Below are 23,202 nucleotides of genomic sequence, written 5' to 3'. Positions count from 1 at the left end.
AAAGACAGACACCTGCAGACCTGCTTCACCGCTTGTGAAGCAACTCCCCTGCAGGTGGGAAACTGGAGCTCGAACCGGGATCCTTATGCTGGTCCTTGCACTTGGTGCCACCTGTACTTGACCCACTGCACTACCACCTAACTCCCTTACCAGTCCCTTCTATCTCCTTTCAAATAGGGCTAATTTGTATTCCAAGGTGTGGCTTGTTAAATGATTTAAATAGCATTAATAATTTAGTGAGCATGGAACCGTTCCACCCCGGTTCCATGGCTGCCAGTTCTTAGCAACATCGCCCCGCCAGATATTCGTCGGGATGCGGCATCATCTAAGTTCATTTCCCATGTCTACGCTCGACCGGACCTGCCAATATACGCGGATATCTTCGCCCACCCTGTCCAACGCTTGACGTCTCGTCACCCAATCTGGTCCCCTACGCCTACACTGAACTTCTCTGTTCCAGACTCTTGGAAACAGAGTTGGCAGTCAGCTGAGGTAAAGAACAAACACCTCATCACAGACCCCTGCAAGCGTCAACCCGGCTTTGACCTAGCACGTTATGATTGGGCCCTCCTCAATCGCTATCGAACAGGCCATGGCTGGTGCTCCGCTATGTTCCATCGCTGGGGAGCCAGAGACGACCCGAACTGCCCCTGCGGCTCCAGACAGACTATGACCCACATAGTCAACGACTGCCACCTCTCCAGATTCAAAGGAGGTCTCGAAACTTTACATCAGGCTCAACCTGACGCTGTTGACTGGCTACGGAAGAAGGGCAAACGCTAGAAGAAGAAGCTAGAACCAGCTGCCAGATTCCAAGCTTCAGTTACTGGGAATTCCAACTCTGCTGAGAAAGGAGCGGGAATAAAACCATCTCCTGGGGGAAGGGAGGGTGTTTTCTGGAATGTGAAGTATTTTAAATTCCTTACTAGCAGTTTCCACAAACCCCTAACTCTATCTTTGTCCGAAAATAGTTGGGAGCTTATTCCTGGATTTCAGAGAACAATTTCTACAAATTAGGTTTACTTCTGAAGAGTATATCTGAGGGAGTATGTGCCCAACTCTGGGAGATGGATACAGACTATAAGAGGCAACCTAGAAGCCACAGGGTGCAAAGAAAAAGGTGAACTGTGTTGGCCAAAGGGCTAATGTGTGCTTAACTCCTGTCCCTATCGGCAATTGTTTTGAGAGAATAAGACAGACTGAACTCTCCTAAACATACTATTTGTCTAAAATGCTCCGTGTTAAAATATTCCAAAATATTCACTTAAATTTTTTTTTAAATTTTCATCACTCCAGAACAACTTTAGACAAAAGAAAGATACTATTGTACCAAAGCTTCCTCAGGTGTGGTGGCGGCTAGGTTTGAACCTGGGTTCTGAACATGACAGACCAGGTGCACTAAGCAGCTGAGCTCTCTTGCCTGCCGAGAATATTTACTTTAGAAGAAGGGCAATTGGGGTAGAACAATAGTACAGGTTATTCATGCGTGAGGCTCCAAAGTCCTAGGTTCAGTCTTCTAGACCACCATAAACCAGAGCTGAGCAGTGCTTTGGGGAAGAAACAGAAAAGGGGGGGGGGGTGGAACAGCGGATAAAGCCTTGGACTTTCAAAGATGAGGTCTTGTGTTTGATTACTTGCATCACATGTGCCAGAGTGACTCTCTACTTTTCTCTCTCTTTAATCAATCTTTAAAATGGAGGAATAGGGGGCTGATGGTAGATGGGGGCACTTGGTAGAGCACATTACAATGTGCAAGAACCCAAGTTTATGGCCCATGTTCAAGCCCTGGGAAGCTTCATGAGTGGTGAAGCAGTGCTGAAGGTCTCTCTCCCTCTCCCTCTCCCTCTCTCTCTCTCTCTCTCTCTCTTCCTCTTCCCTCTCAATTGCTGCCTATCTCTATTAAATAAGCAAGTAAAATATTTTTTAAATGAAGGAGGAAGAGCAGGAAGGGAAAGGAGATAGAAGAGGAAGAGGAGGAGGACAAGGAGGAGGGGAAAGAAAAGGCAAATAAATTAAGCTGGTAGGTGATAGGAGAAGAGAGACTTCTTTCTAAAGATAAGATAAAGCAGTTGGGAGATGACTGATGACTAAGGGATGGAGGAAGGGGAGGTGTCCAAATGTGTCAGCTAAAGTTCCCCTGGGGCCTAAGCATTCCTACTTTAAGCCTAGTGGGCAGCTCTTGTTAACGCCTTTATTTAGAACTGCTCCTGCCAAAAGGATCAGCTATATAAATGTTGCCATTCTTTTACTGAGGCAATGTAAATATGTTCTTAAAGTCTATAATCAGGTAATTTATTAAACAATTAGACTTAGTGCCTGGAGTCCAGTAAGCATCCAGGAAATGTTGGGTTGCTTTAAACTTGTGGGAAGTGGTATGGTTAAGTGGTCTCCCAATCCCCCAAAAAATCTCAATTCTAAATCTTGACTCTGCATTACCTAGCTATGAGTCCTTGGGCAAGATATTAGCCTTTCCCAGCCTCAGTTTCCTCATCTGTAAAAAGAGGTATAAATAACACTGGGTTGTTGTAAGCAACAACTAAAGTGCTTTGTTATTCCAGAAATTATCCTCATGGAGGACTATAATTTGGAATCGACCAAGTGGACATGGGGCCTACGGAACCATACTGGGGCTAGCTGTGTGGGTTTTGACAAATAACTTTAATGCAACTAGCTTCAGTTTGCTTTTCTATGACATGGGACTGACACCAGCCTGTTCTCCACACTATTGTGGGAATGGAGATATATAAAATTTGCATTACTGCCTGTGCCTAGGTGTCCCTACTACTTTATTATGTGCCTTTGAAGTCTTTCACAGTCTCTTAAAGGGAGAGAAGTCCTACAAAGTACTCTCAACAAAAGACCTAAAAAACAAACAAACAAGAAGTGGTGGTGGTATGGGCCAGGGAGTGACACATCTGGTAAAGTGCACACACTGAAGAATGAAAAAATTGGGACAGGGGGCCAGGTGGTGGCACACCTGGTTGAGTGCACATGTTACAATGTGCAAGGATCCAGGTTTGAGCCCCTGGTCCCCACTTGCAGGGGGAAAGCTTCACAAGTGGTAAAGCAGGGCTGCAGGTGTCTCTCTGTCTCTCTCCCTATCTCTCCCTTCCCTCTCAATTTCTGGCTGTCTCTATTATCTAATAAGCAAATAAAGATAATAATTAGGGTGTTGGGCTGTAGCGCAGCGAGTTAAGCGCACATGATGTGAAACTTGACTTGTGTAAGGATCCCAGTTCGAGACCCCGGCTCCCCACCTGCAGGGGAGTCACTTCACAAGTGGTGAAGCAGGTCTGCAGGTGTCTTTCTCCCCCTCTGTCTTCCCCTCCTTTCTCCATTTCTCTGTCCTATCTGGCAACAACATCAATAACAACAATAATAACCACAACAATGATGAAAACAACAAGGGCAACAAAAAAGGAAAATAAATATTTTTTTTAATTGTTGTAGTTGTTGTTGTTGATATCGTCGATGTTGGATAGGACAGAGAGAAATGTAGAGAGGAGGGGAAGACAGAGATGGGGAGAGAAAGATAGACACCTGCAGACCTGCTTCACTGCCTGTGAGGCGACTCCCCTGCAGGTGGGGAGCTGGGGGCTCGAATCGGGATCCTTATTCTGGTCCTTGCACTTTGTGTCACATGTGCTTAACCCACTGCGCTACCGCCTGACTCCCATAAATACTTTTTAAAAAAAAGATAATAATTAAAAGGAAAAGAAAAAATTGGGCCAGGAGTGATTTGAGCACAGGCAAGGCTCCAGTGACTAAGGAAATAACTCTGCTGGTAGGGCTCAGGACTTCCTTAGAGATACTGAAATGGTGTTCTGACCTTTCTCTCTCTCTCTCTCTCATGTAAAACTATCTCCTATAAAGTAAATTAAAAAGTTTTTTTTCTAAGAAAATAGCCTGGGAGGCAGGCAGCACAGTGGGAAAGGTGATGGACTTGATGTTTGAAGTCCCTGAGTTCAATCCTCAGGATCACATATGCCAGAGTGATGCTCTGGTTCTCTCTTTCCTTCTCATGTTAATGAATAAATAAGGAATACCAAAAATTTTGTTATTGCCACTAGGATTATCACTGGGGCTTGGCTGCAGGAAGAATCTACTGGTCCTGGTGGCCATTTTTTCTTCTCATTCTTTAAAAAAAATTACATATATTATAAATATATATATTTATTTCATAGGACAGAGAGGAATGGGGGGGTGATACAGAGGGAGAAAGACACCTGAATCACTGTCTCACCCAACTCTAGCTTTCCCTCTGCAGGTGGGGACTAGGGCTAGAGTTGGGGTCCTTGTACATGGTTAAAAAAATAAATTTTGGGGGTTGGGAGGTAGCACAGCGGGTTAAGCGCACGTAGTGCAAAGCACAGGACAGGAGTAAGGATCCCGGTTTGAGCCCTGGCTCCCCACCTGCAGGGGAGTCACTTCACAAGTGGTGAAGCAGGTCTGCAGGTGTCTTTCTTTCTCTCCCCCTCTGTCTTCCCCTCCTCTCTCCATTTCTCTCTGTCCTATCCAACAACGACGACATCAACTACAACAATAATAAAAACAACAAGGGCAACAAAAGGGAAAATAAATAATAAAAAAAATTTTTTTTTAATATTAACAAGAAGTCTCAGTAATAAAAGTGCTCTACTGAACAGCTATTTCTGAACTGGACTTGGTGACTTAGAAGCAGTTGGTCCACAAGTAGTAAGTTTACTTAACAAGGTTTGAGGTTCCTATTTTGTTAAATTACCTTGAGTAAGATTCTTCTGGGCTCTAGTACCACATTGCTTGTTTACTAGGCTGTAATTAGGGTCATTTCATAGATGTGAAGAATTTACAGTAGGTTTCTGACTCTTCAGGCTCCACAGAAGTGCAGGCAGGCAACAAGGACTCAGGTTTTGGCTATAAGACATGATTAGCTGCGACAAAGTAGTCTTCTACCATGATGAGACTCATGATGTTTTCAAATAGCAACTGTTTCCCTTTCACAGTGCCAGAACACATCCCTTTGGGACAAGACTAACCTACCCAGTCCACAAATTCCCTGAGTAACTGGTTATGGGACATCTGTTCCACTTCATCCCAATAAGTAAGCCAGCACAGTGACCCCAAGGAGAAGCCATTCTAGCAAGCAGTGAAGTGATGGAATTCCATGTTTACCTTCTCACAGAACCCACACTAACAAAACAAGTTCATCATTATTATGGAGTGGTTAAGACCTCTGGCTCTGGAGATAGGAAAAACGTACTTATTAGTTATGTAACCCGGGTAGTTTTGCTTCATTCTTAGAACATTGGTTTCCTCTTCTGTAGCTCTGGCAGATGATAAGTCAGTCTCTCTCTCCCCACCTCTCTCCATTCCTTTGTTATCTTCTTCTCAGATAAAGGGGGGCGGGGTTAGTAAATGGCTTACCCGGTAGAACACAAATATTGATGGGCTGTGTATATTTCTTTCTTTTTCTCTTTCTTTGCTTCCTTCTTTCTTCTTACTAGAGCAATGCTCAGTTTTAGATTATGGTAGATTATGGTGTTGATGGGTGTTGAACCTAGGTGCTCAGAGCCTCAAGCATGAAAGTCACCTGGATAACCACTATGTTGTATCCCCAGACCCAGACTGGTGTGTCTTCACATGCAGAATCAAGCAGGGTAGTTTGTCAGGGAAAGCGATTAGATTCTCTCCTCCTACATTTTCTTTCTTTTTAAAAAAATTTTTATTTATAAAATGGAAATATTGACAAGACCATAGGATAAGAGGGGTACAATTCTCCTCCTGCACTTATGGCAAGTTTGTGAGGAATATGGCAGGGAAAAGGAGTTTTCATTTTCTTAACAATCATAGAAGGGAAAAATATATCACAAATTCTCAAAAAAAAAAAAAAAAAAAAAAGCTTGCAATGGGTTATCATCCCACTAAGAACATGCCACTCTGCTCTGGAGGTATTAGACATAGAGACCCCCAGAGTTGGCAATGTGCCAGTCTTGCCCATAGCTCTCCTCCATTTCTATCAAGAATTTTTTTTAAAATCAGACTCTTATTCTAATGATTTATTTACTTGTTGGTCTCCCCCTCTGAACTCTGAACTCCCATTTGGAGACTCTCTTGACATAGACACAGGGCTCAGTCAATGCTCATGTGATCGAGGGAATCCTGGCTTACTCCCTACATCCTGGAGCTCCCACTTTAACTGGGGAGACAGAATGAACAAGCATGAAACATGTCAAGAACTGAGCACGATCGGGAGGGCTGTAGTCTTGCATGTTTCAAATGGAGGCTTTCTCTTTTGAATTGCTCCTCTCAGGAGTGGGAAGAAATTCAGCCTTGAATCAAAGGTGGAGATCAGGATTATAGCACTGCACATGGAAGTGTGCTCTGCCTTTCTTGCTCAAGGCTCTCCCCACCCCTCCCCTCTCTTTTAAAAATTTTTTAAAAATATTTATTTATTCCCTTTTGTTGCCCTTGTTGTTTTATTGTTGTAGTTATTGTTATAGATGTCATTGTTGGATAGAGCAGAGAGAAATGGAGAGAGGAGGGGAAGACAGAGAGGGGCAGAGAAAGACAGACACCTGCAGACCTGCTTCACCACTTGTGAAGCGACTTCCCGGCAGGTGGGGAGTCGGGGGCTCGAACTGGGATCCTTGTGCCAGTCCTTGCGCTTTGTGCCACCTGCACTTAACCTGCTGCACTACCGCCCAACTCCCCCCACCCCTCTTAAACAACTTTTTTTCTTTTTTTAAATCTTTATTTATTTATTGGATAGACACAGCCAGAAATTGAGAGGGAAGAAGGTGATATAGAGAGCGAGACAGAGAGACACCTGCAGCACTGCTTCACCACTTGTGAAGCTTTTCCCTGCAGGTGGGGACCGGGGACTCGAACTTGGGTCCTTGTCCATTGTAACATGTGCACTCAACCAGGTGCGCCACCACCCGGCCACTTAAGCAACTATTTTAAAGAGCCAGAGAGCTAGATCACCAGGCAGGGTGCATGCCTTGCCATATGCACAGCTCAGGTTTGAGCCCAGGCACCACGCTAGTACTGTGGCCCAAGAGAACACTCCAGTACTACTGTCTCTCTCCATCTATCTGAATGAAAAACTACTGCAGGTGGCCCAGGAGCTGACACTGTGAACTGACTACCTAACTTGCATGCATGAGGTCCTGAATGTAGTATCTAACATCACATGTGCCAGTGATCTCTGTTCACTCTGTGCTAACAAATTTGTTTTAATTTAGCACATTTCCCCCCTTCCTTGCCTTCTCTCCAGGAACCCTCCATTTGGGAGGAGGTATTGTTCCCTACATAAACTATCAATTTCTCTCCCTTAATTCTAATATTCTTCCTTCTTTCCTTTTTTTTTTTTTTTTTGCCTCCAGGGTTATCGCTGGTGCTTAGTGCCTGCACTACAAATCCACTGCTCCTGGAGGCCATTTTCCCCCACATTTTTGTTATTACTATTGTTATTGCTGTTGTTGAATAGGACAGAGAGAAATCAAGAGAGGGGGGGAAGACAAGAGAGGAGAGAAAGACAGATACTTGCAGACCTGCTTCATCACTTGTGAAGCGACACCCCTGCAGGTGGGGAGCCAAGGGCTGAAACCGGGATCTCTGAGCCAGTCCTTAAGCTTCACTCCATGTGCACATAACCTGCTGTGCTACTGCCCAACCTCCCCCCCTTCCTTTTTTACCAGAGCATTGCTCAGCTCTGGCTTATGCTGGGAACTGAACCTGGGACATCAGAGCCTTAGGCATGGTAGTTTTTTTTTTTTTTTTGCATAACAACTATGCTACCTCCTCCATCCTCTTAATGTTTTCTCAAGACACACACACACACACACACACACAGTAGTCCAGGGCAGAGAAATCACATATGCATGAAGCCCTGGTTGCACTGGTGAGGGAAAAAAAAAAAAGTCTATTCATGTAGTATCACCTCTGTGCAGTGGCATTTATCCCCATTTTACAGATAAGGAATCTGGGGCTCAGAGAAGTAAAGCACAGGATAAGTTAGTGGTAGAACCGGGATTTCAAGCCTTCTAAAGTACAAATTCAGCACTCTTTGCAATTCACAAGAGAATTTCATGTTCACCAGGCACTGAGAGTATACTGTTCAGACATGTCTGAAATGGCATTTCAGAAGCCTAAAGTAGAATGACCAGGTTAGCAACATGGTTAGAGAAATGCAGCTTTCTGGATCACTTGTGACTTCCCTGAAAGATTTCTCTCTGGTTCAGGGGGACTTCACTGGGATAAGCTACCTTCACATTGACATATTGGAGAAATCTTTTATTAGAAGATGTCTCAGAAGGCAGCATTTTGAAATCAGGCAATCAATAATCACACCTAAATACAAAATGTCAGGTAAACTTGCCTTTCAAAATAAAGCAGACTCTTGCAACAGGAGAATTGCTCAAGAGTTTTCTTTTTTTCTTATACAAAAACAACACCACGTTGCAAAAGGCATACAAAAATACAGTATATAAAAAAAAGACTGCTCCCAGTTAAATATCCAGCAGCAGCTGATAAAACACAAGCCATTGAGGTGAGCATCAGTAACCTTTGTCCCATATGTTCTCCAAAGACAGTTCCTGAAATCAGTTGTTTCGGGAAAACCATGTTCTAGAAGGTAGGCAGGTTCTTTCCAAACTTCCGCTGGGGTTCTCTGAGATCAGGAAACAACCTCCAAAACAGATCCTCATGCACAATAGGCTTGGAAGTAGCAGCTGACTTTCCAGAGTCATTCATAGTGCTGAATCCCACCCACACCCCCCCTTTGCAAACCCACAGCCAGCAGGCACCTGCTGTCATGGGCAGAGTTCTGGAGGAGCTGATCCTTCTCTGGCTTAGGGGTGCCTGAAGTTGCCCACATGACACCTGTTGGGATGGGTGCCTTTCCCAGACTGGAGGCTGCACCTGGAATCCACTTGGAGGTGCCAAGTCTAGCTAGGTAGGGTGCAATCCATCATGGTCCACCAAGCAGAGCTCCTTCTAGAGCTAGTGCACCTTCTGGAGCACTGGATGAGTTCCAGTAGCTCTCCTAGTAAGAACTTCACTAAGGCTCAGATTCTGGGAAAGGGATCTGACTCATATTAAGCTGGCAGGGGGCCTAAGAGTGACTGCAGAGCCAGTAAGCTCCATGGAGTTGTATGAGAAAGACAGGTTTGCCTGGTGCTGGTAGAACTTTAAAAGTCCTAGAGAGAAAGTCAGGGATTGAGATGAGAGGGAGGTGGGAAAGAGGAACTGGTACAGTTCTCATTCCGGAGGTGCCTAACACCTGCCTTGGAAAACACCTGGACAGGAAACAAGTTCATTGATCAGGATCCTTTTCCCTCTTTCCTGTGTGTTGGGGGAGTATTTTCTGACCTATGAGAAAGGGTGCTGTAGAGCCCATTGAATAACAAAGGCAGAAGGAAACAAAAAAGTCCCTTGTGAGGACAGAAAGGCCTCTCTCTCTCAGAGGAAAGGTCCCAGGGGGGCTCTGAGACAAAGAATCTGGAGGCCAGGCTCTTTAAATGTTCTCAAGGTCACAGCATTGAGAGTGGGAGGAGGGGTATTATCTAACATTATTATAGATATATGTATATATATTTATATATATTAAAGGTTTCCAACTCCTCAGCTACTGTAAAGTGTCTGACAGTGAGGTAATGGTCCATGTTGATCAAGTCTGTGAGCTCGTCTTCACCAGACAGCTCGTATGTCTCCTGGAAAAAGGAGCCTCAGGGAGAGCATTCAGGCCCAGCTGTCCTAGCATCACCCCAGAGACACCAATGGGAGCATCCTTTGCAGCCTAAAGCTCATCCAGAGTGTGAGATTTCATGCAGGCTGGAGCACCCCACAAGTCTACCACCTGTTGCACAGCATCTGTCAGGCTTTTCTTCAGAGCGAGTGAGCTAGGCAAACACAAGTGCTCCTCAGGCAGCTGCCTGCCTGAGAAACCAAAGGCGTCAGAGAAGATACCATGCTCCCATGAGTCAGGAAAGAGGCTGAGCTGGGTTTCGGGGTTTCCAAGAATGCAAAAGCCCTTATTGTGTGTGCACTGGCTGCAATGCATTCTGGGATCTACTGTCCAGGCTGTCTCACCATAACCAAAAATGTGCAAATTACTAAGGACGAGAGGAAAGGTTAAAAAATAAACTTGGGTCTTTGTTAAGTCAGAGCAGAGCAGTCAGGCTTCTGGTCAGTTAGCAGCCACTGAGGTATGCAATTCTTTTCTGCAGCTGCTGCTGCCGGCAACGGAGCTGCCTTTTCTCTGTCACCATCCTCTTCTCAGCCCCTACCAAGGATTGCAAGTATTCCAAGGCCTTGCTCAGGATCACGACTTTTGGGGCCTTGGAGCAGCTAGCCAGAGTGGGTACCTGGTCCCTCAGAGCTAAGAACCGTGAACGGAGGTCATTCCGCCTTTTGCGCTCCAGGAAGTTGTGGTTCTTTCTCTTGGTCACATCCTCAGTGTCAGAGCTGACAGGTTTGGGGTGGCAAGACTGGAGAGGCTCACTTTCTACAGGTGGGGGACTCACAACCTCATCATCTGCCTCATCTTCCTTTTCCTCTGGAGCATCTCTCTCTAAAGGCTCTTCTTGGGAACCTCTGTCTACAGCCCCTCCTTGGGAACAGTTTTCTGGAGGGAAACGGGCAGCATAGTTGTGTTGTTGCTGATGGATGGAGATGTGGAAGTGCTTCATGCAGGGGTCCAAAGGGTCTGCTCGCACTGTGATGGTGACGGGTTTCCGTACATCAAGGGACTGTCTCTTCTCCACTGTCACAACATCGATTTCTTCACCCTCTGTCCAAGGAGAAATACAAAAGAAACATCCCATGAGGAACACATACACAGACCCTCTCCTGAGATTTGGGAAAGGAGAGGACATGTTCCCAATTTCAATCTAAATAAAGTAAGGAGCAAACCAGCTGATTCATTTGAAGTGAAGAGGTAAGAGCAGTGTGAAGGAAAGGAAGGGAAACTAACAAGAAGGAAAATATTCTCCAATTTCCTTTTGCTCAGCAAGGCTTAGATAAGAACAAAAGGCAGACCCAAGCCAACAGCCCCCAGTAGGCACTGGCTCTCCCCTCCCCCACTGAGGGGTTGGAGAGAAAGAGCTATCCGATTGGGACAAAGTTTAGCTATAAAGATCTTCCCTAGTCGGGCTCTTTCATGCCCCATCAGAATTGTAAATGAGGGGTCTGTGGGCAGAGCTGCCCTTTGTTCCTGCCCAGCACAGCCTGCACTTGGGGAATTGTTACTTTTCACAAGTTATAAATCCTATTATTCCTCCACCTCTCTATTCTACCATCCTTTTCAGTTGAAGATTCAGAGCAGGGAGGGCTACAACCCATCCTTCCTTACCCAAAGAGGGGAGGGAAAGGGTTTCTCTTAGGAGCATTTTGCTCCTGGGTTCAATGGGTTTCTAGAGTCATCCATCATTTATAGGTCCTCTGCCCCACCCCCTTCTCTGGACCAGAAGAGAACTGGCTTTGTAACTGCAAGCTAGCAAAAACTGCAGGAACTTCACAAAGGTACAAATGACCATTTCCAAGCTACCTGTGAGGGAGGCAGGAACTGAGTGGAATATTCCGATCCAAGGGCTGAGACACCTGGATACGTTCTCATCATTCCTGGGCTTGAAAGTCTCTTGGGTTACCCCAACCAGGAGAGGTGCAATTAGGGGGTAAATTTTGCTCCACATATTCTGCAGCCCCCCACAGAGAAAGCTACTTTCAAGGACTTCAGTCTGGCAACAGAGGAGCTCAGTTCTGGCCTCGTTTGCATATCAGAATGCTTGAGCCCCTTTGTCAGGAAGGCTTCCATTGTGTGGACAATCGCATTATTTCTCCATTAATAAAACCTGACCATTCAGCCCTCCTGGCTCTAAGGCCTGTGATTGGCTAGCCAAGCTGTGTTTGGAATGCTGCTTTACCCAGCCCCTAGACCCTATTGGTCGAGGTTTGCTGTCAGTCACTTTCCCCACCCCCCCTCATTGTTTGCAATCTGTTGCATTTTCTCCTGGGCCATGTGGCCTGTGAGTGAACCAGGAGCTTGCAAACAGGTTCAGGTTAAAGGGCAGGTCAGAAAACCACTCAAGAGGCTTTCATGTCCCAAACCTTTAATATTTCATTGTTAAACCTCATGACTGGGAAGTCTCTGCCTAAGGGAAGAAATATCCTAAGACCCTATTCTTTTCAGAGAGTAGTGTCTAACTCTACCCAGACAAGGGCATGTCCTCAGTAAGACAATCAAGTCCAATCCCTTTCTGTGCAAAATAAGAAACTGAGACCCAGGAGCATACACATGACATTTGTAACATTCTGGATCTCAAACTTAGATTTCTAAACTCCTAAACACAGTGCTCCATCCACTCTACCACTCCATCAGCCTTTGTAGAGACACTCCTTTATTGGTTTTCTCCATCTCAACAGTCCCACTAAGCACACACAAGTTCATATAAAAAGCAAACGGTGAAAATGACTCTAACACAGTGGACTAAAATAAGTGACTTTTCATTTTTCTTGTTGTTCTATTTCTCCCCCAAGTATTTAACAACAGACCCCACCCCCCCACTCCCTAGTTTCCTTTCAACTGGCCATGCAAAAGTTATTCTTGTTCTGCTTTACTCAGTGCTAGCCTAAGTCTATAAAAACACCCTCTGTTTTTCCCCATTGGTACCGAGGTCTAAGAAGAGTGCAGGCTAAGAACAATGTAGTATGATGGCACAGGGTGCTGAAAATCTGTCCCGAGTGAGGTTTAAGTTGCATTCAAGGATGAGGGAGGGAAGCCTGAAGCTTCATATCCTTGACCAGCATCTAGCTCAGAACTTGGCACATGGTTCATAACCAGGGCCGGTGAACATTTGTGGAATGCAGGGAAGCACCGAAAACACTCAAGAGTTTGAGATGGGACACCTTTCTGCTTCAGGCCAAAACAAGGTAAGGGCTAGCCCTTCTTGGATAAGCTATCATGTAGATCTTCTAAATATTGAGGAAGAAGTGCCTGGTTGGGATAATGGTTTGGAAAACAGAGGCTGGCTAGATGGAAGGAAGCTTTTAGTGACTTCTTATTTTGAAGTCAGTTGTTTTCATCTATGGGGAGTGTTCACTCCTCCATTACCCATGTCATGGGTACACCTGGTAAGGTTGAGGTACAGGGGTAGGGCAATATGGCATTCTAAAGTAAAGTGGGCAGACCACCAGTTTTTTTTTTAAAAGATGAAGGCTTTGGCTTTACACAAAAGGCACATCAACTTCTTTTCTCCCTAGGGGAGTCTGAGTTTCCCAGGGAAAAAGGGAGCCACAAAAAAACTTCCAGCCAGGAATGACCCTTAGGGAGCCCTGCCAGTCTCCCCAAGGACAGAAAAAGCTCTACAGTCCAATCCCAGCATTGCCCTGTCCCAGCGCGGAGCCTCACCCCGGCTCCCTTGTCCCCCTGGGCTCCAATCACCGTCAAAAGGACACTGGCTCCCACGCCACTTCTTCAAACTGTTTACTAACACTCCCACGTGCCAGACAGACACCGCTGGGGGCTACACCGGCAGCTTCAGCCAAAGGGGGAGGTGGCCGTAAGGCTTGCGAAGACCCAAGCAACCCTGGAAGGTGCCAGAGCTCGGCCACCCCTGGGGTGCCCCCCTTTTGTATAGCCAGGGGAGGTCCTTACCCGAGTCGCTAGGGCTTTCGGACCCCGAGCAGGCCTGGGTCTTGGGCTCGCCCAGCGGACAGGGGGCAGCGGGCGCCGGATTGCCGGCTTCGAGGCTGGGGGCGCAGTCCGGGGCGGCGGGCGCCTTGGGCGGGTTTCCCCGCGGCGCGCCGGCGGCCAGGCGATCGCTCACTGCTCTCTCCAGTCTTTCCCGGGCGGAGAAGCCGCTCCACATGCAGTCACGACGGATGATGGAGGCGTAGTTCCTGCCCCAAGCCTTCGAATGGCCCCGGGATTCCGTCTCATCCCCGGCACCCCCTCCGGGCCACGGCTCCGGGGGACCAATTCCGGGGAATGGGTCCCCGGCGCCGAGACCTGAGCCCCAGGGCGGCGACGTGGGGGGCGACGGCACCAACTCGAATTTCTTCCAGATGTCCTCGCTGGGCGCCGTGGAGCGGTAGAAATCCTCCCCGCAGTCATAGTCGTAGAAATAGTGCTGGTACGAGTCGAAGTCCATGTCCGCTCCCTGCGGGAGGCAAGGGGGTGCACTGACCTGGGTTGGGGGTGAGGACCCAGAAAGGGGGTGCCCTGGGGTCCCCCGGCACAGCCGGCTGTCTGGCTCCCGTCCCGCTCTAGCCGCCCGACTTGCAGCCCGCGCCTTCCCTCGCGCCCGGGGAAGCCCGGTCCTGGCTCGGACGAGCCCTAGGAAGCGGCTGCGGACGCCGGGACCAGGCTGCGGGGAGCGAGTTCAAAGCAAACTTTGCCAGCGCCGCCCGAAGCGCCGCTCCCAGGGCCGGGCCGGGCCTGCGCGGGCGCGCTGAGCCCAGACCGCAGCCCCCGCCCGCCGCCCGCCCGCCCCGAGCCCCCAGCCCCTCCCCAGGCAGCCCGTAGCCTCACCTCGTCCAGGCCGTCAGCCACCTGGAGCGGTCCGGCTCCCCGCCGGCTCGGGGCAGCCGGGCAGCCCGCACACAGGCACATGCGCGCCGCCGAGCGCGCGCGGCCCGGACTCAAGAGCGCGCTCTCGGCGCGCGCGCTCCCCCCCTGGCTCGCGCACGGCGGCGCGGACGATCCCGAGACGGGCGCGGGAGCGCGAGATGAAGGCGCATTGTTTCCCGTCCGCCTTATATCTCGTCGCGCGCCCGGGGGTCTGGGGGGGGGGCGGGTCCTGCGGGACAAATCCCGCCCCCTCCTGCCCGCTCCCGCCCCCTCAGGCCAGCAGACAGGTGGGGGCGATGGCTTCCGCGCCTCGTTTCCTCCAGCCTGCCTCCTGCTCCGCGCTGGCCCCGGAGCCTCTTCCTCCCCGAGGGCTGCGCTCTGGGCTGCGCTCCGTAGCGCCGGGCAGACGGCGAGCTGCTGCAGCCCCGCAAGCCTACTGCAGGCGAGACAGCTAGGACCCGACCCCAGCAGGCCGCACTGAAGCCGCGCTCCGAGCACACCCTGGGCTGGGGAGTAGGGCGACTCACCCGCCACCTAAGAGCCCCTGCTTCCCCTAGGCTTGTCTCCCCCCAGCTCAGGTGCAGCTGGCCCCCGGCTGGAGATGGACGACAGCCACACCTCCACCGCGCCACCTGGCGGCCCTGAAGTGGTGCTGAACCTGGGCATCCTCATCTTCACCCATTAGCTGGTCTCTTAAGCGCGGTGGTCCAAACCCAGAGGGCAGAGAAATGAGGTGGGAAGATCCGGACACTCGGAGGCTTTAAACTTAACCGTCTGAGCCTCCGTTTCATTTGCAAAATGAAGAGATGGCCACCCGGGAGGTGGCACAGAGAGTAGCGCGACTTGAGTTCAGTCACCCGTACTGCATATGCCAGAGTGATGTTCTGATGCTCTGATTCTTGCTTTCTCTCTTTCTCATTAATAAATGAATAAGCAGATTTTTGTTGTTTTGTGTTATCACAAGGACTTTCTGCCTGCCTGATTCCACGACTCCTAGTGCTCTTTTGTTTCAATCTCAGAAACAGATGAAAGAGACAGTGTGAGAGACACACAGAGAAGAGACACCAGTGCATTGTTCTACCATTCACTGAGCTTCCTTTGATGGCAAGCAGGTTGCTTCCATGTTCTAGGGGCTCAGACTCCCGGGTCATGCACAAGGCAAAGTGTATACTTCACTTTGAGGCTATCTTCTGACCCTAAATAAATCTTTTACTTTCATGCCTGAGGCACCAGAAGTTCCAGATTCAATTCCCAGCAATGCTCTGGTGAAATAAGTTAATGAATAGATAAGTACATATTTAAAAATAAATAGAAGGAAGGAATGAGGAGCCAGGGAGGTATCTCACCTTGGAAGACACCTGTTTTGCCATGGGACAACCCAGGTTTAGCTCCCAGTACTCCACATGGTACTAGGACACTGTGGGGGAGCTTAGGTGCTGTGTTGTCTCTCCCTCCCTCTCTGAAAAAGCAAGTCAGCCAGAAGTGAAGCTTTGCCCCAACAAGAGAAAGAGGGAAGAGGAAGGGGAGTTGAGAGGGAGGAGTCATGGTAATACCTCATGAAGAGAACAGTATCTAGGGTTAGGAAGAGAAGTAAGAACAAACTTAGTCCCTGGTGCCAGTGTTAAGTAGGAGAATCCAGTCATGCCAGGACTGAAAGAACCCTCCTCCCCCAACACCACACACTAAACACTCTGTTGGAACTATGATAATAGAGAAAAGAGTGGGATTTGAAATCTGGAAATTCAAAGTCCTTGCCTTGCTAATTGTGGGATCAAGTCAATGGAATCCTCTGTTTGCTTTTCTGTGAAGTGGGAGTATTGCTTGCAACTGTATCTCTGACCAAGATGCTGGTTGTATTAGCCTTTAAAAAATTCTTTTATGAGGGGGAGGCAGGTAGTGGCACACAATACAGTGCACAAGGACCCAGGTTCAAGCCACCAGTCCCCACCGGCAAAAGGAAAGCTTCATGAACTGCACATCTCTTTCCCTCTCTATCTCTTCTGTCCCTCTCAATTTCTTTCTGTATCTATCCAAAATGCATACATAAATAAGATATTTAAAAATAAATATGTATTTAAAAATATTTATTTATTCCCTTTTGTTGCCCTTGTTGCTTTATTGTTGTAGTTATCATTGATGTCGTCGTTGTTGGCTAGGACAGAGAGAGGAGGGGAAGACAGAGAGGAGGAGAGAAAGACAGACACCTGCAGACCTGCTTCACCGCCTGTGAAGCGACTCCCCTGCAGGTGGGGAGCCGGGGGCTTGAACCAGGATCCTTATGCCGGTCCTTGCTCTTGCACCAGGTGCACTTAACCCACTGCGCTAATGTCCTACACCTGTAAATAAGTATTTTTAAAATCAATTTTCCCACCAGACCAGTGTTCAGATCTGCCTTCTGGATCTGAGCCATGGAGGCTCAGGTATGCTCTCCAAACTGGCTTTTCTTAGCTTTTATTTCATCTATGCTAACTGCCTTAGGCTGAAGAGAAAAAGCTAGACTATATAGTCATTCTGTTTATTTATTTAGTTAAAACTTGCATGATCCCCTCGTGAGGCTGGGGATCAACTCTCCACCTATAGCACCACCTTACACAATTATTCTATTTAGGTCAAAGAAAGCAATTCTGAACATCCAATACATCTTGGCACTACTTGGTATTCAAGGTCTGATCACTGTCTACTCTAGCCTCACTGCCTGCTATTTTTTCTCCCCTCCCATCCCTGTGGTCTAAGAATACCAAATGCTTGAGCCTCCCAACAGAAAAAAAGTTGAGAAGTGTAAGCAGTTTAGTTTAAGTGGAACATGAGACACAAACTCTGAGTTGATATAGGGGATGGGGTGGGGAAGATGACACTTTCATGGATTTGTTGGGTCAAAAGTACATGTGGGACCTTTTTTTTGGTGGGGGTAGGGGTGTCAGAGATCATATTCAGAGCCTCATATATGCTAAGAATGTTTTTTACATCCAGATCCAATGTGGGGTACCTTTGAAGACAGAAGCTAGTTTTTTTTTCTTTTTCTTTCTTTTTTCTTTTTTACCCCCTCTAGTGCTGTTGCTATGGCTCAGTGCCTACATGATGAATCCATGCCTCCTGGAAACCATTTTGCTCCTGGAAACCATTTTTCTTTATTTGATAAGACAGAGCAACATTGAGAGGGGAGGAGAGATAGAAAAGGACACAGAGAAAGAGACAACTGCTATATTTGCTTCACTGCTCATGAAGCCCCCACCCCCACCCCCAAGTGGGGAGCAGGGGCTCAAACCCAAGTCCTTGCACATGGTAATGTATGTAGTTAACCAGGTGTGCCACTGGCCAGCACCCCCTTTTTATATTTATTTAATTTATTTACTCCCTTTTGTTGCCCTTGTTTTTTATTGCTGTAGTTATTATTGTTGTTATTTATGTCGTTGTTAGATAGGACAGAGAGAAATGGAGAGAGGAGGGGAAGACAGAGAGGGGGAGAGAAAGACACCTGCAGACCTGTTTCACCGCCTGTGAAGACGGCCCTGCAGGTGCGGAGCCGGGGCTCAAACCGGGATCCTTACGCTGGTCCTTGTGCTTTGCGTCATGTGCGCTTAACCCGCTGCGCTACAGCCCGACTCACCCCCTCCCTTATTATTTTAGCCAGAGCACTGCTCAGCTCTGTCTTATAGTGGTGATAAGGATTGAACCTGGGAATTCTGAGCCTTAGGGACAAAAAGTTTGCTGCATGATTTTTTTGTGCTATCTTCCTGGTCCAACTAGCTATTAAGAGAAGAAAGTGGAGGAAGAGGAGAGAGAGAAGGAGAAGGAGGAGACCTAATATTGGTTTACAAAATTAAATGCTTTCAAGAATACAGTTTCAGACCTATAGGTATGTGTGTACAACTCACCTCACCTACCACCAAAGTTCCTATGCCCCTTCACCTATTCCCCCACTCTCCACTTCCCTGTGATAACTGCTATAGCTTTCAGTCTGAGAGACAGCATAGTTACTGTTTTTTTTTTCCAAATTCATTTGCTTTATTTTGCTATATTCCACATATGAATGAAACCATACTGCAGTTGTTATTCAGCTCTTTTTCACTTAGCATAACCACCTTCAATTTCATTAATTTTGTCTCAAATGGTACAATGCTATATTTTTAATGGTAAAGTTAAAATCCATTGAATATATTCTTTTTTTAGTTTTTATATTTTTAATTTAAAAAATATATTCTTTACTTTTTAAAATATTTATTTATTCCTTTTTGTTGCCCTTGTTTTATTGTTTTAGTTATTATTGTTGTTGTATTGATGTCGTCGTTGTTGGATAGGACAGAGAGAAATGGAGACAGGAGGAGAGAAAGACAGACACCTGCAGACCTGCTTCACTGCTGGTGAAGGGACGTCCCTGTAGGTGGGGAGAGCCGGGGCTCGAACTGGGATCCTTATGCCGGTCCTTGCACTTTGTGCCACGCATGCTTAACCAGCTGTGCTACCGCCCAACTCCCTACTTTTTTAAAGATCTATTTACTGTGGTCTGGGAGGTGTCTCAAGCATGAGGTCCCGAGTTCAATCCCAAGTCCTCATATACCAGGGTGATATCTGGTTCTTTCTCCCTCTGCCTATCTTTCTCATGAATAAATAAATAAATAAAATATTAAAAGAAAATTTTTGAAAAAGATTTATTTATTAACATGAATGAGAATCAGAGCATTACTCCGGCACCTGCAACGCTGGGGATCAAGCTCAAGAACTCTTTCTTTCTTTTTTAAGGTAGGGTCAGAGAGGTATGGAGAGAGAGTAAAAGAGACGGCAGCACTGAAGCTTCCTCCAATATTATGTGGTCCAGGCTATAGCCTGGGTCATGGACAGAGCAAAGCAGATCACTTTTCAAGTGAGTATTTAAAAAAAGACTTTATTTATTTATTGAACAGTTGAGATATCATAGTGGCTATGCAAAAACTTTTATGCTTAATGTTCTGAGGGCCTAGGTTCAACTCCACCATAAGCCAAAGATGAGCAGTGCTCTGGTAAAAAAAAAATTACATATATGTTATGAATATTTAATAAAATAAATAGTTATAGACATTATTGATATAAGAGAGAACCAAAGCACCAACCTGGCATATGTGATGTTAGGGATCTGAACTGATGACCTTGTGCTCCTAAGGCCAAGATTTTATTCACTGTGTTATCTCTCAGACAACTTCATGCTTTTTTTAAAAAATTATTTATTTGTGGAAGAGAGAGAGAACCAGAGCACTCCTCTGGCTCATGTGATGCGAGGGATCAATGATGCTTGAGAGCACAACACTTTATCTTTTGTGCTACCCTGTGGGCCATGAACCTCATTTCTGGTTTATTTATTTATTTATTTTTCCCTCCAGGATTATTGCTGGGGCTTGGTGCTTGCACTACAAATCCACTGCTCCTGGAGGTCATTTTTTTCCCATTTTTGTTGTCCTTGTTGTTTATTGTTGTTGTTGTTATTATTGTTGTTGTTGTTGGAGATAGGACTGAGAGAAATCAAGAGAGGACAGGAAGACAGAGAGGGGGAGAGAAAGACATCTGCAGACCCGCTTCACCCCCTGTAATTCCCCTGCAGGTGGGGAGCTGGGGGCTCGAACTAAGATCCTTATGTCAGTCCTTGTGCTTTGCGCCATGTGTGCTTAACCCGCTTAGCTACTACCCGGCCTCCTCTGTTTGTTTTCGTTTTGCCATCAGGGTTATCACTCCACAGTTCTAGTAGCTAGTTTTAATTAATAATTAATAAATTAATTTTTGTAGGAGAGTAAGAGATAGAAGGGGAAGGAAGGGGGAGGAAGAGAGAGAGAGATGAGAAGAGACACTGCAGCACTGTTCCACCACTAGTGAAGCGTTTCCTACATGTATGGTAATGTGATCTACTGGATGTTCTACCCACTGACTCCACAAATCCTCATGCTTTAAGTCTAACTTTCCAGCCAGCACCTCCCAGGCTGCTCCCACAACTCCTTCTTTTTGTTTTTTAAATAAATATTTTATTTATTCATGAGAAATGATAGGAGAGAGAAAGAAAGAACCAGATATCACTCTGGTACCTGTGCTTCCAGGAATTGAACTCGGAACCTCATGCTTGAGAGTCTAAAGCCTTATCTACAGCACCACCTCCTGGACCACGTTTCCATAACTTCTTTATTTTATTACCTGTCATTGCAGCTATGAACACAGGGGTTCATGTTTTTTTTTAAAATATTTATTTTATTTATTTATTCCCTTTTGTTGCCCTTGTTTTTTTTTTTTTTTTATTGTTGTAGTTATTATTGTTGTTATCGTTGTTGGATAGGACAGAGAGAAATAGAGAGAGGAGGGGAAGACAGAGAGGAGGAGAGAAAGACAGACACCTGCAGACCTGCTCACCACCTGTGAAGCGACTCCCCTGCAGGTGGGGAGCCGGGGTTCGAACCGGGATCCTTATGCCGTTCCTTGTGCTTTGCGCCACCTGCGCTTAACCCGCTGTGCTACAGCCCGACTCCCACAGGGGTTCATGTTTACTAATGAGAAAGATAGGATAAGAGAGAGAAAGAACCAGACATCACTCTGGTACATGTGCTGCCAGGGATTGAACTCAGGGCCTCATGCATGAGGGTCCAATGATTTATCCACTGTGCCACCTCCCACACCACTCTTACTGGCTTTGTAACTTCACTATCAGGAACAGCTTTGGTAGATCTGTGAACTCACTCAGTAACTCAACCAGCTCAATTTGACTGAGATGGTCTATTTGACTTGCTTTGTGCACAGATCAGAAAGATCCCAGGTTTGATTGCAGTACCAAAGCAGAGGGATTGAAACTACCTTTTGGTGGTTTTCTCTTTCCTCTACAGATACCTAACATAGTTGTGCCAGTTAGGGTTCTTGGTTACAAGCGACAGAAACCATCCCTAGACAAATTTAAACAGAAAAAAAAAAAAAAGTACTGGTCGATTTGTGATATAAAGTGCACAAGAGACTGGGAATCGATACTTAGAAAATCGGTCTTTATCAAGCTGAGAGTACTTCCTCAATAATTTTTCCCACGGTTCATTGTAGTAAGTGACATATGAGAGCAACTGGGAGGTAAGACCACCTTACAAACTTAGAATTAAACTGTCCTCTGAGATACTTTATATGCTTTGGTTTATTTATTTTAAAAATAGTTATTTTTGAGAGAGAAAGGGAAAAAGAAAGTCAGGAAACCAGAGCATTCACTCTGGTACATATGATACTGTGGACTGAATGAATTCAGGACGTCATGCTTGCTGGTCCAACTGTGCCACCTCCTGGGACACTGCATGTTTTTCTTTAAAATGTTTGTTAAAGAGCCAAGGGGAGGGGCCAGGTGGTGGCACACCTGGTTAAGCACACACATTACAGTGTGCAAGGACTCAGGTTCAAACTCCCAGTCCCTACCTGCAGGGGGAAAGTTTCACAAGTGGTGAAGCAGGGATGCAGGTATCTCTCTGTCTTTTTCCCTCTTTATCTCCCCACCCACTTTTTTTTTTTTTTTTTTTTTTGCCTGCAGGGTTATTGCTGGGGCTTGGTGCCTGCATTTCTAATCTAATGCTCCTGGAGGCCATTTTTCCATTTTGTTGCCCTTGTTGTTGCTGTCATTTTCTTATTGTTGTTACTGCTGCTGTTGTTGCTGGATAGGACAGAAAGAAATGGAGAGAGGAGGGGAAGACAGAGAGGGGGAGAGAAAGATACCTACAGACCTGCTTCACCGCTTGTGAAGTGACCCACCTGCAGGTGGGGAGCCTGGGGCTGGAACTGGGGTCCTTACACCAGTCCTTGTGCTTTGCGCTATATGCACTTAACCCACTGAGCTACCACCTGGCCCCCTCCCCATCCTCTTTTAAGTTCTGTTTCTATATAATAATAATAATAATAATAATAATAATAATAATAATAATAATAAAGCCAAGGGAGACAGCATAGTAGTTAGCAAAAAGACCTTCGTGCCTGAGGCTTCAGAGTCACAGGGTCAGTTCTCAGCACCACCATAAACTAGAAATAAGCAATGCTCTGATAGATAAAAACAAAACAAAATAAAATAAGCCTGTGGGGTTAGTCGGTGGCACGCTTGGCAGAGTGCACATATTACTATGTACCGGGACCCAGGTTTAAGCCCCTGGGCCTCCACCAGCTGGGGGGAAGCTTCATAAGTGGTGAAGCACTGCTTCAGCTATCTCTCTCTCCTTCTTTTCCTCTTAAGTTTTGTCTCTATCAGAAAGAAAAAAAGAAAATTAGAAAGAAAAAAAGGATAGGGAGAACTGCTTCCAGGAGCGGTGGATTAATTGTGCAGGTACCAAACCCCATGGATAACCCTGGTAACAATAGAAATAATTATAATGTGAAATAAAGCTTGTTAAGCAGCCTGGGAGGTGGCACAGTGGTTGGAGCACCAGACTGGCAAGTATGAGGTCACTAGTTCAATCCTCTGCACTACATGTACCAGAGTGCTCTAATTCTCCTCTCTGTCATCAATAGATAAATATTAAAAATTTTTTTGCATTATATTTATTTATTTACTGGATAGAGGCAGTCAGAAATCGAGAGAGAAGGGGGTGATAGAGAGGGGGAGGAAGAGAGACACCTGCAGCACTGCTTCACTACTTGCAAAGCTTTCCCCCTGCAGGTGGGGACCAGAGGCTCGAACCTGGGTTCTT

General features: G+C 46.5%; 1 protein-coding gene across 1 annotated transcript; it reads right to left on the bottom strand.

Annotated features, from left to right (window-relative positions):
• Positions 1-8,392: 8,392 nt before the first annotated feature.
• Positions 8,393-15,067, bottom strand: MYCL (MYCL proto-oncogene, bHLH transcription factor). The gene is made up of 3 exons (XM_007527083.3): positions 14,510-15,067; positions 13,634-14,138; positions 8,393-10,771 (listed from the first exon to the last, which is right to left on the bottom strand). Exons 1-3 carry the CDS (start codon positions 14,588-14,590, stop codon positions 10,173-10,175), a joined length of 1,185 nt encoding a protein of 394 aa, XP_007527145.1. The 5' UTR covers positions 14,591-15,067; the 3' UTR covers positions 8,393-10,172.
• Between the last annotated feature and the right edge of the window lie 8,135 nt (positions 15,068-23,202).

The sequence above is a fragment of the Erinaceus europaeus genome, chromosome 13, assembly GCF_950295315.1.
Source record: "Erinaceus europaeus chromosome 13, mEriEur2.1, whole genome shotgun sequence".
Classification (NCBI taxonomy): Eukaryota; Metazoa; Chordata; class Mammalia; order Eulipotyphla; family Erinaceidae; genus Erinaceus; species Erinaceus europaeus.
Note: the sequence above shows the minus strand (reverse complement) of the source record. Positions and strands in the feature narration are given on the sequence as shown.

What these genes read in the sequence shown, in the direction of transcription:
- MYCL (XM_007527083.3), bottom strand. Translation starts at nt 14,590, where the DNA reads ATGTGCCTGTGTGCGGGCTGCCCGGCTGCCCCGAGCCGGCGGGGAGCC. An exon ending in TGGCTGACGGCCTGGACGAG is followed by an intron (nt 14,139 to 14,509) that starts GTGAGGCTACGG and finishes TGCCTCCCGCAG; the next exon opens with GGAGCGGACATGGACTTCGA. An exon ending in CGAAAGCCCTAGCGACTCGG is followed by an intron (nt 10,772 to 13,633) that starts GTAAGGACCTCC and finishes CTCCTTGGACAG; the next exon opens with AGGGTGAAGAAATCGATGTT.